Source organism: Xenopus laevis, chromosome 8L (assembly GCF_017654675.1).
Source record: "Xenopus laevis strain J_2021 chromosome 8L, Xenopus_laevis_v10.1, whole genome shotgun sequence".
NCBI lineage: Eukaryota > Metazoa > Chordata > Amphibia > Anura > Pipidae > Xenopus > Xenopus laevis.
The window spans coordinates 126,721,005-126,735,260 of NC_054385.1; the positions used below are offsets into that span (position 1 = coordinate 126,721,005).

General features: G+C 41.4%; 1 protein-coding gene across 1 annotated transcript in view; it reads left to right on the forward strand.

The window, feature by feature from the left end:
- LOC121397216 (high affinity immunoglobulin gamma Fc receptor I-like) overlaps positions 1-14,256 on the forward strand; it is a 36,928-nt gene that overhangs the window by 6,330 nt on the left and 16,342 nt on the right. Inside the window, exons 3-4 of the mRNA XM_041573606.1 lie at positions 3,410-3,667; positions 10,225-10,524. Coding sequence (XP_041429540.1) covers positions 3,410-3,667; positions 10,225-10,524 — 558 coding nt within the window. The remainder of the gene's footprint in view (positions 1-3,409; positions 3,668-10,224; positions 10,525-14,256) is intronic.

Here is a 14,256-nt window from a genome sequence, read left to right on the forward strand (position 1 = left end):
TATTGATTTTTTACCAGTGACTGAACAGGTTCCCTCTTAGGACAGAGCAGGAGAATTCTAGTAGCAGCCTTTACAGAATATTTAAAAAAAAAAAAATTGGTTGCAGGGTCCTGTAGAGTATTAAAATAATACATTGGTGGCTAGGGCTTTAAAAAAAAAACCACACACGAATTGGTGTTCAGTAGAACTGAACTCATGGCTACAGGACTTCAAGTTTGGCTCTTTTTGTGACTTTGGGTCTCTTCGCGGCTTCAGGACTTCGGCAGTTTGGCTCTTTTCGGGACTTCGGCGGACATTCGAAGAGGCGGCACCTTTTCGTCGCTGCCAAGGGGAGGTCCGGCTATTTCAAAAACTGCTGCACAGCCGGGCCCGGTACACTTGTACCCCCCTGTGCCCCCCTGATGGCGGCTCTGGGGGAGAGGGTGGGAGTCTAGGAGACCAGTTGCATGGTGAGCTGTAGATGTTTTAGGTGTTCCTTGTGAAACAAATATGCATATCTTTGCAATATTATGGCTATAAAGAGGCCAATGAAGAAAGATAGTGTACAGAGTGAACAGCAGAAGTACATACCTCTTGGACATCCCCACCATAAGCTGAACTGGGGTATTTGTGAGGATTTGTTCTAAGAAAAGGTAGGAAGAAAACCAGGGTGTAGCTTGATCACAGATATCAAGAGAATAGAGAACAGAGTAGTGCCTTGGCAATCGAAAGACACAAAAGGCATCTCAGTGGAGTGTGCAGGTTGAAACCCAGACTGCATAGGTTCTACCAGATTATGGGTGCAGTGAAAGTTACTAATACGAGAGTTTAGAGGCTATAGGCAAGAGAGAGACAAGGTCCAGAATGGGTCCAGTGCAGCCTTTTTAAGAGTTTGAATAAGGAAGGAAAAGTACTAGAAGCTAGAGATTAATTGAATATATGAGTAAGAGCTGAAGTAATGTTTTTTTTAAGTGATGGTGTAATTACTTAAGTGTTTAAACAAAAAAAAAATATGAACAAGGGGTTCTTAGAGAACTTAGTTTAGTTTAGTCAGGCCATTTTTTTTCTTTTCTAAGAATCACTTTCTTCTGCTATGATACCTAAAGACTTGGAGGAAAGCTGCTATAATTACAGTATTTTAAAACAGATTACATTTACACCCTGGCAAGTACAGGCCTGTAAGTCTGACATCTATTTTGGGAAAGCTATTTGAAGGTTGCTATTTTCTGAAGAATGGCATCATAAGTAGCAATTAGCATGGTTTTATGAAGGATAGGTCAGGTTAATAATTTTTTTATGATGAGGTTAAGTAGAAAGTTGGACAGTGGGGTCGCAGTATATGTGATCTATTTGGATGTTTCCAAATCATTTGATACGGTGCCTCATAAGTGACTGTTTTATAATTGAAGGTTTGTTTGTAGATGGTTAGAAAACTGACTAAAGGCTTGTGTACAGATCGTGGGTGTCAGTTGAGCACTCTCCACCTGAAAAAAGATTCTTAGTTGGGTTATGCAGGGATTCGTTTTAGGCCCATTTTTTTTTTTAACGTTTATATTCAGCAGTTGGCAATACAGTAAATTGCATATGACCAAGATACATATTGAAAGACATGTATCATTGTGTAAACTTGTCAAGGTTACAAAAGCATATATCACACCCACCCTATCTTATGGTGGTAAGGTAGTGTGGGGTTTTACTTCTTTTCTTGTTTTTAGTAAAGCAATACTATTTGTATGCCAGTACAACAGATTTACAACACAGTACAACAGGGAGAAAATGCCACAACTTCACACTCATTGTAGTAAACCCTTTCCAAATAATTAGATGGAATCATCTTTCTTCTAATAAGAATGGATTTCTTGTATCACTTGAAAGTATTTACTGGTAAATAAAGCATCAGAGAGTTTATTATTACATATATTTACACACCATTTTCATACCCCCCTAAGCTCCTCTTCTCCAGCATAACTGAACTCTTCTATTAGCTTAGTTGCTCTTCTCTGTACCCTCTCTAATACAATAATGTCCTGTTTGAGTGATGGAGACCAAAACTGTACGGCATATTCTAGATGGGGCCTTACCAGTGCTCTATACAGTGGGACCCCCTCCTCCCGTGACTCTCTGCCCCTTTTAATACAACTCAAGACCTTATTTGCCCTTGATGCTGCTGACTGGCATAGCTTAAGACAGACAAGTTTATCATCTACAAGGACTCCAATGACCTTTTCCATAATGGATTTGCCTAGTGCAGTCCCATTAGGGGTATAAGTGGATATTGTTACATCCCAGGTGCATGACTTTACATTTATCAACATTGAATCTCATTTGCCACTTAGCTGCCCAGATTGCCAGTTTGTCAAGATCCTGTTGCAAGTGCCACATCCTGGATGGAATTAATTGGGCTGGATAGTTTTATCTGCAAACACTGATACATTACTTACAATAACCTTCCCAAGTGCGAGCAAATATATGGGTCCAATACATTCCATTAAGAATCCTATTCCAGATGGAGAATGTTCTGTGCCTAAAAAAAACACAGAAAACTGTTTCAAATGTGAAGTAGCCCAGGGTATATATACCCTGGTTAACAGATGTATACAGTTACCTCTGTTCAGTGTTGGACTGGGATACCAGGGGCCCACCAAAAGTCCTTAGGCTGAGGGCCCACCTTCCAAACTATTATTCCTCCTCTCATCACTCAACCTCTTTATTCTCCTAGTCTCTCTTCTCTACCTACAATACTCTATTCTTCCATTATAAAGCCTCTTTGTTCCCATAAAGAAATAGAAAATGACCATGAAATAAGCCAAATTGTTAGAAGCAAGAGGCCACTGACACCTGGGCCCACCGGGAGTTTTCCTGGTATCCCTGTGGGCCAGTCAACACTGCCTCTGTTTATCAGTGGAGCAGGGCTATTCCTTTTTATTGCTTAGTTATGTATATGTTGTTCAAATCCATTTCTGGCCACCTTTAGCTTGAAGCACAGCAGTGTTCTGAGCATAGAAACATTGACCTCCTAGTTGAACATTTCAGCAGAGGTGTCAGATTTGTTATCTTGTTTCCTGTCTATTCTTTTTGATTGTCTGACTGGATATTTGAATGATATCAGTTCCTGGGGGGAAGGAGAGGGTTGACATGCCACAAAACTAATGAGGGCACATGGGTTTCCATTTCACAATTAAATATTATAAAGTGAATGTGGTCTTTTGAAACAGATTTCAGGAAATGATTTTGCTTGAGGAAAAATCTGATGTGTTTTGAAAACAGCATCATTTCTCATGGCAGGATCACCTCACAGACGTTCTATAAATAAGGCACAAGTAAAGGCATTTTCAAGAAACCCTGTAACATATCCAATCAAACCTTTGCTTTCACTGGAACCAGTCCCATTGTCTCATATGTTTCTGTAACTTGTTTTCTTTCATTCCAGATCGTGTGATTCTGCAGGCGCCCCCAAGTGTTGATGAAGGGGACCAACTGACTCTGAGATGTTACACTCCTAATTATAAAGCAAAATATACAACATTCTATAAAGATAATGTAAACATATCATCCTCCCCTACTGATACAGTCACATTGGATGCAAGTGTGGGAATGACTGGTACATACAAATGTATAACACTCCTGCAGCTTTATCCCGATCATTACCATCCTTATATATCTGCTGATATAGTCATAACCATCCAAGGTAAATCTCTCTCTCTCTCTCTCTCTCTCTCTCTTTCTCTCTCTCTCTCTCTCTCTATACTCTATACTCACTATACTCTATACTCACTATTTTTTAAAATTGCATTATCTCTCCTTGTCCAAAATGAGATTGTTGAAAAGAGCCAGAAAATGTCTGGACACTTTTGTTTGTATAGTTTATCTTCACCCTGGAATAATAGTCTGTGGTTTCCTCCCAACTTAACTTAGGAATCAGTTTGAGAATGCTGCCCATACTTAAATACAGGTCTTACAGACAGAACAAATGAAGGATAATGCACTTTAACTGTTATTCATAAGGATATTACAGCTCACTGAGGGGTTGTTCTGGGACCATATAAAGGCACAAGTCTGCAGGCTGAGTTATACAGGGAACTCTGAGTATCACTCATGTATTATAAGGGATAATGTACCCCCTACTGTAAATGATAAGGATATTAGAAGTCACTGAGGGGTTGTTCTGTGACCATATTAAGGCACAAGGCTGCAGGCTGAGTTATACAGGGAACTCTGAGTATCACTCATGTATTATAAGGGATAATGTACCCCCTACTGTAAATGATAAGGATATTAGAAGTCACTGAGGGGTTGTTCTGTGACCGTATAAAGGCACAAGGCTGCAGGCTGAGTTATACAGGGAACTCTGAGTATCACTCATGTATTATAAGGGGTAATGTACCCCCTACTGTAAATGATAAGGATATTAGAAGTCACTGAGGGGTTGTTCTGTGACCATATAAAGACACAAGGCTGCAGGCTGAGTTATACAGGGAACTCTGAGTATCACTCATGTATTATAAGGGATAATGTACCCCCTACTGTAAATGATAAGGATATTAGAAGTCACTGAGGGGTTGTTCTGTGACCATATAAAGGCACAAGGCTGCAGGCTGAGTTATACAGGGAACTCTGAGTATCACTCATGTATTATAAGGGATAATGTGCCCCCTACTGTAAATGATAAGGATATTAGAAGTCACTGAGGGGTTGTTCTGTGACCATATTAAGGCACAAGGCTGCAGGCTGAGTTATACAGGGAACTCTGAGTATCACTCATGTATTATAAGGGGTAATGTACCCCCTACTGTAAATGATAAGGATATTAGAAGTCACTGAGGGGTTGCTCTGTGACCATATAAAGACACAAGGCTGCAGGCTGAGTTATACAGGGAACTCTGAGTATCACTCATGTATTATAAGGGATAATGTACCCCTACTGTAAATGATAAGGATATTAGAAGTCACTGAGGGGTTCTGTGACCATATAAAGGCACAAGGCTGCAGGCTGAGTTATACAGGGAACTCTGAGTATCACTCATGTATTATAAGGGATAATGTACCCCCTACTGTAAATGATAAGGATATTAGAAGTCACTGAGGGGTTGTTCTGTGATCATATAAAGGCACAAGGCTGCAGGCTGAGTTATACAGGGAACTCTGAGTATCACTCATGTATTATAAGGGATAATGTACCCCCTACTGTAAATAATAATTATATCAGAAGTCACTAAGGGGTTATGTGACCATATAAAAGCAATAGGCTGTGTGGTACTCCTGGTGCAACTGTTCACTTTTGTTAATATCAACCAAACTGCATGTGAAATACACTGAATACTTTTTCAGTCTGCCTGGCATCATTTCAGGTATTCGTTCACTTCATTACCGGGTAGTGGGATATGTTTCTAGTTACTTGTTGTTGGCCATTGTGTTGAACAGTGACCATAGTACCCTTGACTTGGGTAACTTGATAGGGCTCAGGATTATATGATGAGGATAACTTGCTGCCAGGTCTTACTCTCTTGACAAGAACCCAGTCACCAACCATCATTTTTATAATTTTTCCATGCCACCCATCCTGATCAGCATATCTTTTCATCCTTTTCTTTATGGAAGCATCATTATGTGTAATATACAGGGAGATTTGGGAGTTTGATACACAATGGTCTGTTAAAGAGTGCAATTGCTGGCGGTGTGCTAGCGGAAAATAGGGTGTTGCTCTGTACTGTCGGAGGAATTTGCATAATTCTTGTTACAAATCCTTATATTCTATGGTAGCAATCCTGAGGCCAGTAAGGAGTCATTTTACTGTGGGTAAAGCCTAGGTAAGTGGCAAAGGACTACTACTGGGCCATTGTCCATTTTTACAGTTCTTGTCTAATTTGAGTATGACGGCTCTGGCTGATGTTGCCAACACAGTTTCAAAGACAGGTAATGTAGAAAAATCATCCATGACGACTAGTAGGTTGGAATGGTCTGGCATGGAGCAGAAGTCAACACATTTACAGCAGTCTAAAGACTATCAGACAGGGGTGTCTTTGCAATGGTGCATGCTTGTAGTTAAGCTTGTTGAGTTTCTATAATTATTATTGTTTTGGCACAGCATGCGACACTACAAAATTCACATTTTCCTTTGCTAGAATGGTTGCTGGAGTATTTTCCTTTGCAGACTGTAGAGTTGGATATCTGGGAAAATATTCATCAGGATTGTCACTTCCCTTTTCATAAAGCAACTAAAAATTATAGTTTTGTAGTCTGAGTATCCAGCGTTCTATTCACTGGGATGAATATTTATTGACGATTGGAATTAGTGGCTTGTAGTCACTTACCACAGTAAAGCTGCGACCAAAAAGGTGAAGGTGAAAATGCAGACACCCCCAAACACCCCCAAAAAACTGTGAGAGCTTCCCTTCCTGTCTGTAAATAGCGTTGCTCTGTCTCTGTTAGTGTCTTGCTTGCATAAGAAATTGTGTACATCTGATCAGTTTTAGAGATTTGAATAAGAATTGCACCCAGGCCCACTGGACTGGCATCAACTATAAGCTCTGTAGATTTCAGTGGATCAAAATAAGACATAACTGTGACAATAGTTAGGTTGGACTTTAGTGCATCAAGGGAATTTTGATGTTCAGTGGTCCATGACCATGGAACATCTTTTTTGGTAAGCAGGAGTTCTGACACAGTAGCAAGATCAGGTATGAAACAGCCACAATATGTTACAAGGCCAAGAAAACAACGGACTTCAGTAATATTCAGGGGCTGATTTTATGGCTTCTACTTTCTGAGGGTCTGCATTTTTTCAGAAAAAATGCAGCCAAAGAAAGTCAGATTTCTGATTGTACTGACATTTCGAAAGCATTTCGAGTCAGGTTGTAGTCTTGTAATCTTTGAATACCTGTTCCTGGGAGGTGCCATATACAAGGGTGTCATTGCTCACAGAATACATGGCTCAAGAACACCAGGTATCCCAGAGAGTGTTTCTTTAATAACATTTTGAAAAATGTCTGCAGCTGATGAAATGACAAAATTGAGTCTCTTAAAGTCCCTTGTGTGTCCAAAGGTTGTAATGTACATGTATTCGGGGTGCAGCTCCAGCTGATGATATCCCGAGTTAAGGTCAAGCTTTGTAATTTTTTGGCTCTATTTAGATCTGTGATGATGTCATCAATAGTAGGTGTGATATGTCTTTTTTTTAATGGCCCTGTTTGGATGTCACATATCTATGCATAATCTGATTTTACCAGGCTGCTTTGGTTTAGGTGCAACAACAATTGGAGAGACCATTTTCTGGAAAGGAAAGTCTGTGAGGCTGAACTGAAGGCTGTACTGACTGACCAATGTGTAATTTCACCTGCAACCCTTTAATTTGCCAATTCCTTTAAGGTTTGGATGTTTATGCACTATGTCAGGAATGTGGGATTTGTTTATGCTGCTTACTAGTGTAACAAGACCTAAGGCCACTGCACTGCTACAGCTAAGGAGTGTACAGTATATCGACAGCACATTGTCAGGACTGCCAGAAGTACCCGACCCAGAAGTATCTGACGGCGCTGTTTACATTCCCGGCGGTCACAGTGAAGATCCAAGATGGCGGCGCCCATGCTGAACACATGGCTGCAGTGTCGCTGTATGATGATGCCATCACTGGTGCCGGGATCTCATCATAAAAGGGCGCCCAAAACACTGTGACGGCGCCCAAGAATAGGATTTGCTGCCATTAATCCTGGGTTCCTGTTTGTATTTCCTGATTCCTGATTCCAGCCTTATTCCAGGCTTATTCCAGCCTTATTCCAGCCTGTTTCCAGCCTGTTTCCAGCTCCCAGCCTGAATCCTGCTCCCAGTCTGTTTCTAGCTCCTACCTTGGTTCTGACCCCCTGCCTGAACTCTTGATATTTGCATCTGATCTGCCTGCCCTCGTTAACTCCTGCCTGTGACCACTACTACTGATTCTGCTTAACCCTTTGGATACTGCGACCTTGCTCCCTCAAGAGGGCTTCCTCCTTGATCCTGACTACCTCCCTGGAGGGAGCTCCCGGCTCCCTGACACACATTACACTTCATGGAGATGGAATTATGGAATTATCTTTGAATATCAGTTTTGACTGACATTTACCACATATAGATAAATCATGTGATGAGCCATAAGGAAATATGATTATGTTCTGCACATATGGCAGATGAACCCTTTTGCTGGTGGGGATAAAGCCCACCACCGTTATAACAGGTTGCAGCAGATGGTGTGATATTAGCTAAAGTGAATGACTGATCTGCAACATTGTCAGTTTGCTCAATCATTTTAGCTTCATTCTTCTGCCCTGTCTTTGACTGCTATATACATTTTGTTTGATGTTTTTCAAATAAAAATGCCACAGATCACGTGATTTTTTCATTAATCTTACTCCAGGCTGTGTTCTTCCTAAAGGAAAGACATTTCTTCTTTCTGTGCCCAAAACCCTGGCCATGAAACTTTTTTTTAAAGAGAACCCAATGTTTCATTAAAAAAATAACACTTGCCTTCTAGTACTGGTTTCTTTTGTCCCGAAGAAAGACTTACACCCTCTAAATAAAACCCACAACATTTGTAATTCAGTTTATGTATTACAGAAGTGTTTGAAAGGTGCTAAGATCTAACAAAATGGATCTATGCAGAAGCTACAATTTCCATATTCTGCAAGGTGATGTGTGGAAACTTTCACCACACCGGATGGCCACTGAATGCTTGGTTATGCCCCTTATGCAATGCTCCAGTTGTGTTCTAAGAGTTTACTAATGATGTCTTTTGTGATCTCCAACAATTAGTTGTTTCAGTATGTAGCGCTACAGTAAATTGACACTACTGTGGTCAATTATAGCTACTTTCCATGTGGTGTGGTACCACAAATGAGACCCTCTTTCCTCAGGGGTAAGCCCTCGCAGCGGGGTGGAGGCAGGGTGTAGTGTAACTGTAACTGTGTGCCAATGCACAAGAATTGGGCGCCAGAGGTTCTTTTATGCTTAACCAAGAACAGTATTTATTTACAGTAGCACATTTCTACAATGGAGCATACAGCACAAATAGTATAAAGGAAGCATATACTCACTCTACTGTTATAGGCTAAATCCCTACAGGCCAGGGACACATCAGCAGAGGGTTGAGAGGAGGTATTGCTCAGTTTTCAGGATCACCTTAAGTGGAATCTAAAGGAATTTCTATCATCCCTAGTCTCAACACTTGGTCCCTACTACACTTATTAATACCCAATATATCCTCGTCGGAGCCTTGAGCTGCTCAACTACATAACCTGTCTATCACTCCTAGAGTGATCTATAACAGAGTATGCTATCACTTTACTAGGGCCAATACTTGTAGGATCCACTACCCATTCCCTTTCAGCCTGCTTGGTTGGGCTAAAGTAATGGACCCAGACCCCATGGTTTCCAGGACCTTTATACTATGCCACAGTGCCATCTAGTGTATACTGTGAAGAACTATAGGGCTTACATAAGCAGAGCTAAGACACAAGGTCTCCATTAGGACCCATTTAGGCATCCATATTACTAGGGATGTGTCAATAATATGTGAGGGTGTCTAAATTTTCACATCCCTACAAGTGGAACATATTTTTTACTCGGCATTTTCTTCGATTGAGAAGAATTATGATATTGGTAATTGTAAATTTCATACTATTTAACTTGCTCATCTTTTTAATGGCTCTCCTGAACTTGTTATTATTCTACTGACCAGGAAAACCCTGGGAGCTCCTGAACAGATGGGGTAGTGTTAAGTACCCTACCAATCCAGTGTATCCTTTCCCCCTTGTAGATGCATTTCGGGGTTCTGTGAGTTGTGTCATTACACTGAAACATGTTGAAAGATGCTGCAGATGGTTATATGACATGGCACCAAGCATAATTATATGTAGGGAGTGTTTATACACTACGCAGTATTTATAGGTTGTTGCACCTGTCTATCATGGTTTTGGCACCCGTTTACATTGTTTCCTGTCAGTTGGCCCTTAATCAAGCTTATTTCTGTATGTCTACCTCAAGCCTGTTGTTTTCTACTGGTTCTGTCAGGTTATTGACTTTGCCTGTCCTTCATTACAGTTTTTGTATCCTGCCCTGACCCTGATCTTGACCCCCAAATTGGATTGCCACCTGTCTGGTTTTGACCTGGACAGAACAATTTTCATAAGGGCTGTCCAGGTGAAAAAATTCCTGTACAGATTTCTTAGTTTGACTCCAACTTTAACTAACATTTAGATTGTCTACTTTCTATTCCAGAGCGTTTTTCCATCCCAGAGATCAGAGCAAATAATAATTCATTACAGGAGGGAGATCTACTGAATATATCCTGCCATACAGTCCTTAATCCAGCCAGAGCCAATACAGAGCTACAGTTTGCTTTCTACAGAAATGGGCACAATGTGCAGGGATTTCATTCATCCAATCATTACACCATCCAATCAGCTCGGCCTCAGGACTCTGGGAATTACTCCTGTCATACAGCAGCTCCATCAGTCAATGTAACGAAGGGGAGCAAACAGCTAACCATCTACATAGAGGGTGAATATGAAGTGCCAGGTAAGGATGCACTGCTAAAGCTATGACAGGCTCAAAAGTTTGTTTTGGGTAAATTCTAGAAACCAGTTGTGGTCTGGGTTTCCTAAGGTAACAAAGAACACTGTTGAACACAATTGTGCTAAATTGGGGAATACCTATCTATAATGTTGCTCTGTACAGGCTATGCGCTGTTATTATAAAATATATCTGGAACGGTCTAATTCCTATGACGGACGAATGGCTAGTGTCAGAGGGTTGATAGTTGTCACCCCCGCCCTCTATGACGCCATAATGCTATAGGGCCCAAGGCAGGATGGACTATAAGGGCTAATGGTCTACTGTGGACAGTGGTCACTCATATAACTTATACTAGGCCATACAAATAAATGATCTCCACTCTGTTACTTAAATTCCAGAGTGTCAGCATAACACCAGCCTGTCTAGTGGGGCCCCTTTTTGCAGAAGTGTTGCTCAAGTTACTGGAAATACCACAATGGCCTTGGTTAGCCAATAGCTGATTGCGAGGCTGTGGACCGTTGGAGCTAAGAACAATATGTTGCAATATTCTCTGAAAAACATGTAAGACTAAGCAAATCATCTAGACATTAATTGTACAAGGAGGAGTCAGACTATGTATGGTATTGGCATACCCCCATTTGTTATCACCCCCATCTATGACATCAAAATGGGTATATAAACTTATGTTATGTGGGAATATCTTTGGCAAGCATTCGTGTACCACCCAGGTGACACACCGACTGTTTTCTCAGGCAAAACCTATTGTCTTGTATTTTGGACACAATAAACTACCTCATTGTATTTGAACTTGCACTATTTCGTGGTTTTGCTTTACGTACGAGGTCATAGAGGTACAAATATAAAAACAGCGCAAATATAAAGGACTGTTCTCGCAGAAATTGGTATGTTTCATTAATGCTTTTGTTCATAATTGCATGTGCATTTTTTTTTTAAATTTGGATATTGTGAATCTGTATTTACACTAAAGTCAGGGTTAGGTCTCATTTACAGTATGTCCACAAGCACAATATGTGCTTTTCCCCACAGTGAGTTGTGTCTAAAACCACTTTCATTGAAAGTATTTGCATCCAAATGTGCTCTTTGCAGTTCCATATAGTTGAGCTTTATGCTGCTCAGTGCTTTCTGCCTTCCGTTCTGGGTGTTGCTGCACCTATTGATGCATGGAAACCCTGGATCTATCAGCACCTCCTGACCAGGCAGTAGCTCTAGGATTCCTTCAGTCTTCTGCGTTAATAACCACAATGCAGTAGCGTCTAAAGCATCGGGCAAAATGGTGTATCGTGGGAAAAATACATGGCCATTATGCTCAAAATTGTGCTTTGTAAATGAATGTGCCCTTTTCTGCGATTGATTAACTAGCAAACTCAAGATAACCAAGATATTGATGCAGAGGATTCTGGGAAAGATTATTATTAACATGTATTTATATAGCGCCAACATATTGCGTAGCACTGTAAAGTAAATGTAATTATACAACTACATCACATGAATTACATACATAGAACATATGGAGTTACATACATCACAATCAATACAGGTACAAAAAGGTGAGGGAGGCCCTATGCAAAGGAGCATACACTCTAAAGGGAAGGGAGTAATACACAAGGTGTGGGAGTGAGCAAGATCAAATTAAGTGGGTGAGAAATGTGGTATTGTATGTGGTGTTGCGTTTGGTAGTTAAGCAGAGTGAGGGTAGGCTTCTCGAAAGAAGTGCGTTTTCAGAGATTTCTTGAAAGCAGAAAGGTTGGGAGAAAGTCGGACAGACCGTGGGAGAGAATTCCAGAGGAGGGGTGCAGCCCTTGCAAAGTCTTCAATGCGAGCATGTAAGTAGGTGAGAGAAGAGTTGAGTAGCAGGTCAGTAGAGGAGCGTAGTAAGCGGTTGGGTGAGTATATAGAGATGAGTTCAGAGATGTAGGGTGGGGCAGAGTTATGAAGTGCTTTGAATGTCAGTGTCATTAATTTGAATTTGATTCTGAAAGGTAGCGGAAGCCAGTGCAGGGATTGACAGAATGGCGAGGTAGAGGAGGAGCGGTTGCTGAGGTGTATGAGCCTCGCAGCAGTGTTCATTATGGACTGGAGAGGTGACAGTCTCTGGAGGGGAAGGCCAATTAAAAGAGAGTTACAGTAGTCTAGACGCGATATGATGAGAGAGTGAATAAGAATTTTGGCAGCGTCTTGGGTGATAAATGATCGTATTTTGGATATGTTCCTTAGGTGGAAGTGACATGATTTAATAAGTGACTGGATATGAGGAGTGAATGACAGGGCAGAATCTAGGATAACCCCAAGGCACCGGGCCTGGGGAGAGGGGGTGATGGTGGAATTGTTAACTATGATGGATACTTCGGGGATGTTACTGGTGTTAGTTGGAGGAAAGAGAACCATTTCAGTTTTAGAGAGGTTTAATTTAAGGTAGCATTGCGACATGCAAGTAGAGATAGCGGACAGGCAGGAGGAGACGCGAGTTAGGAGTTCTGGGTTGAGATCAGGAGATGAGAGATAGATCTGAGTATCGTCAGCATAGAGGTGGTAGTGGAAACCATACGAGTTGATTAGTTTGCCGAGGGAGGAAGTATAAAGGGAGAATAGTAATGGTCCCAGGACAGAGCCTTGAGGAACTCCAACAGAAAGAGGTAGGGGAGAAGATGATACTCCATTGTAGGAGACACTGAAGGAACGATTGGTAATGTAAGAAGAGAACCAGGACAGGTCTGTGTCACGAAGGCCAAGCGAATGGAGGGACTGGAGGAGGAGAGGGTGATCTACAGTGTCAAATGCAGCCGAGAGATCAAGCAGTATTAGTAGTGAGAAATGATTGTTGGCTTTAGCGGTTAAAAGGTCATTAGTTAGTCGAGTCAGGGCAGTTTCCATGGAGTGTTGTGGCTTAAAAATCAGCGACGCTCAAGTGCACGTGAATGTCTTTGGAGCGCTTTTGTATGAGCAGTATGCCAAGGTTGAAGTGGTTTGGGTCTAGAACATTTAGTTTTTATAGGAGCAAGCTCATTTAGGGCAGTGGTGAGAGTACTATAGTAGACAGAGGTAGCCACATTAGGACATGAGATGGCTGAGATATTAGAGTGAAGAGAGTCAAAGGAAGAAGAGAGATGTGACACGTCTACAGCTTGCAAGTCACGGTAAGTACGTGTTTGGGGAATAGCAGGGGGTGAGGAGGGAGTTAGTGAGAGTTGAAATGTGAGCATATTGTGATCAGAGAGGGGAAATGGGGAGTTAGTAAAATTGGTGGTTGAACAGAGTCTGGTAAATATGAGATCCAGAGCATTACCATTGGAGTGAGAGGGGGATTCTGAGCACAAAGATAAGCCTAGGGAGGAGGTTAGTGAAAGAAGTTTAGAGACAGAAGAGTTGTTAATGTTGTTAACGGGTATATTAAAGTCACCTAATATGATGGATGGGATGTTAGATGAAAGAAAGTAAGGAAGCCAAGCAGCAAAGTTGTCCAGAAATTGTGCAGTTGGTCCTGGTGGTCGATATATAAGAGCAATGCAGAGTGAAACAGGAGAAAAGAGCCTAATGCAGTGAGCCTCAAATGAGGAGAATGATAAAGAGGGAACAGGTGGAAGAACTTTAAAAGTACAGCGGGGAGAGAGAAGCAAACCTACCCCACCTCCAGGTCTGTTACCAGGTCTGGGAGTATGAGTAAGGTGTAGCCCCCATAGGACAGGGCAGCAGGTGAGGCAGTGTCAGTAGGAGAGA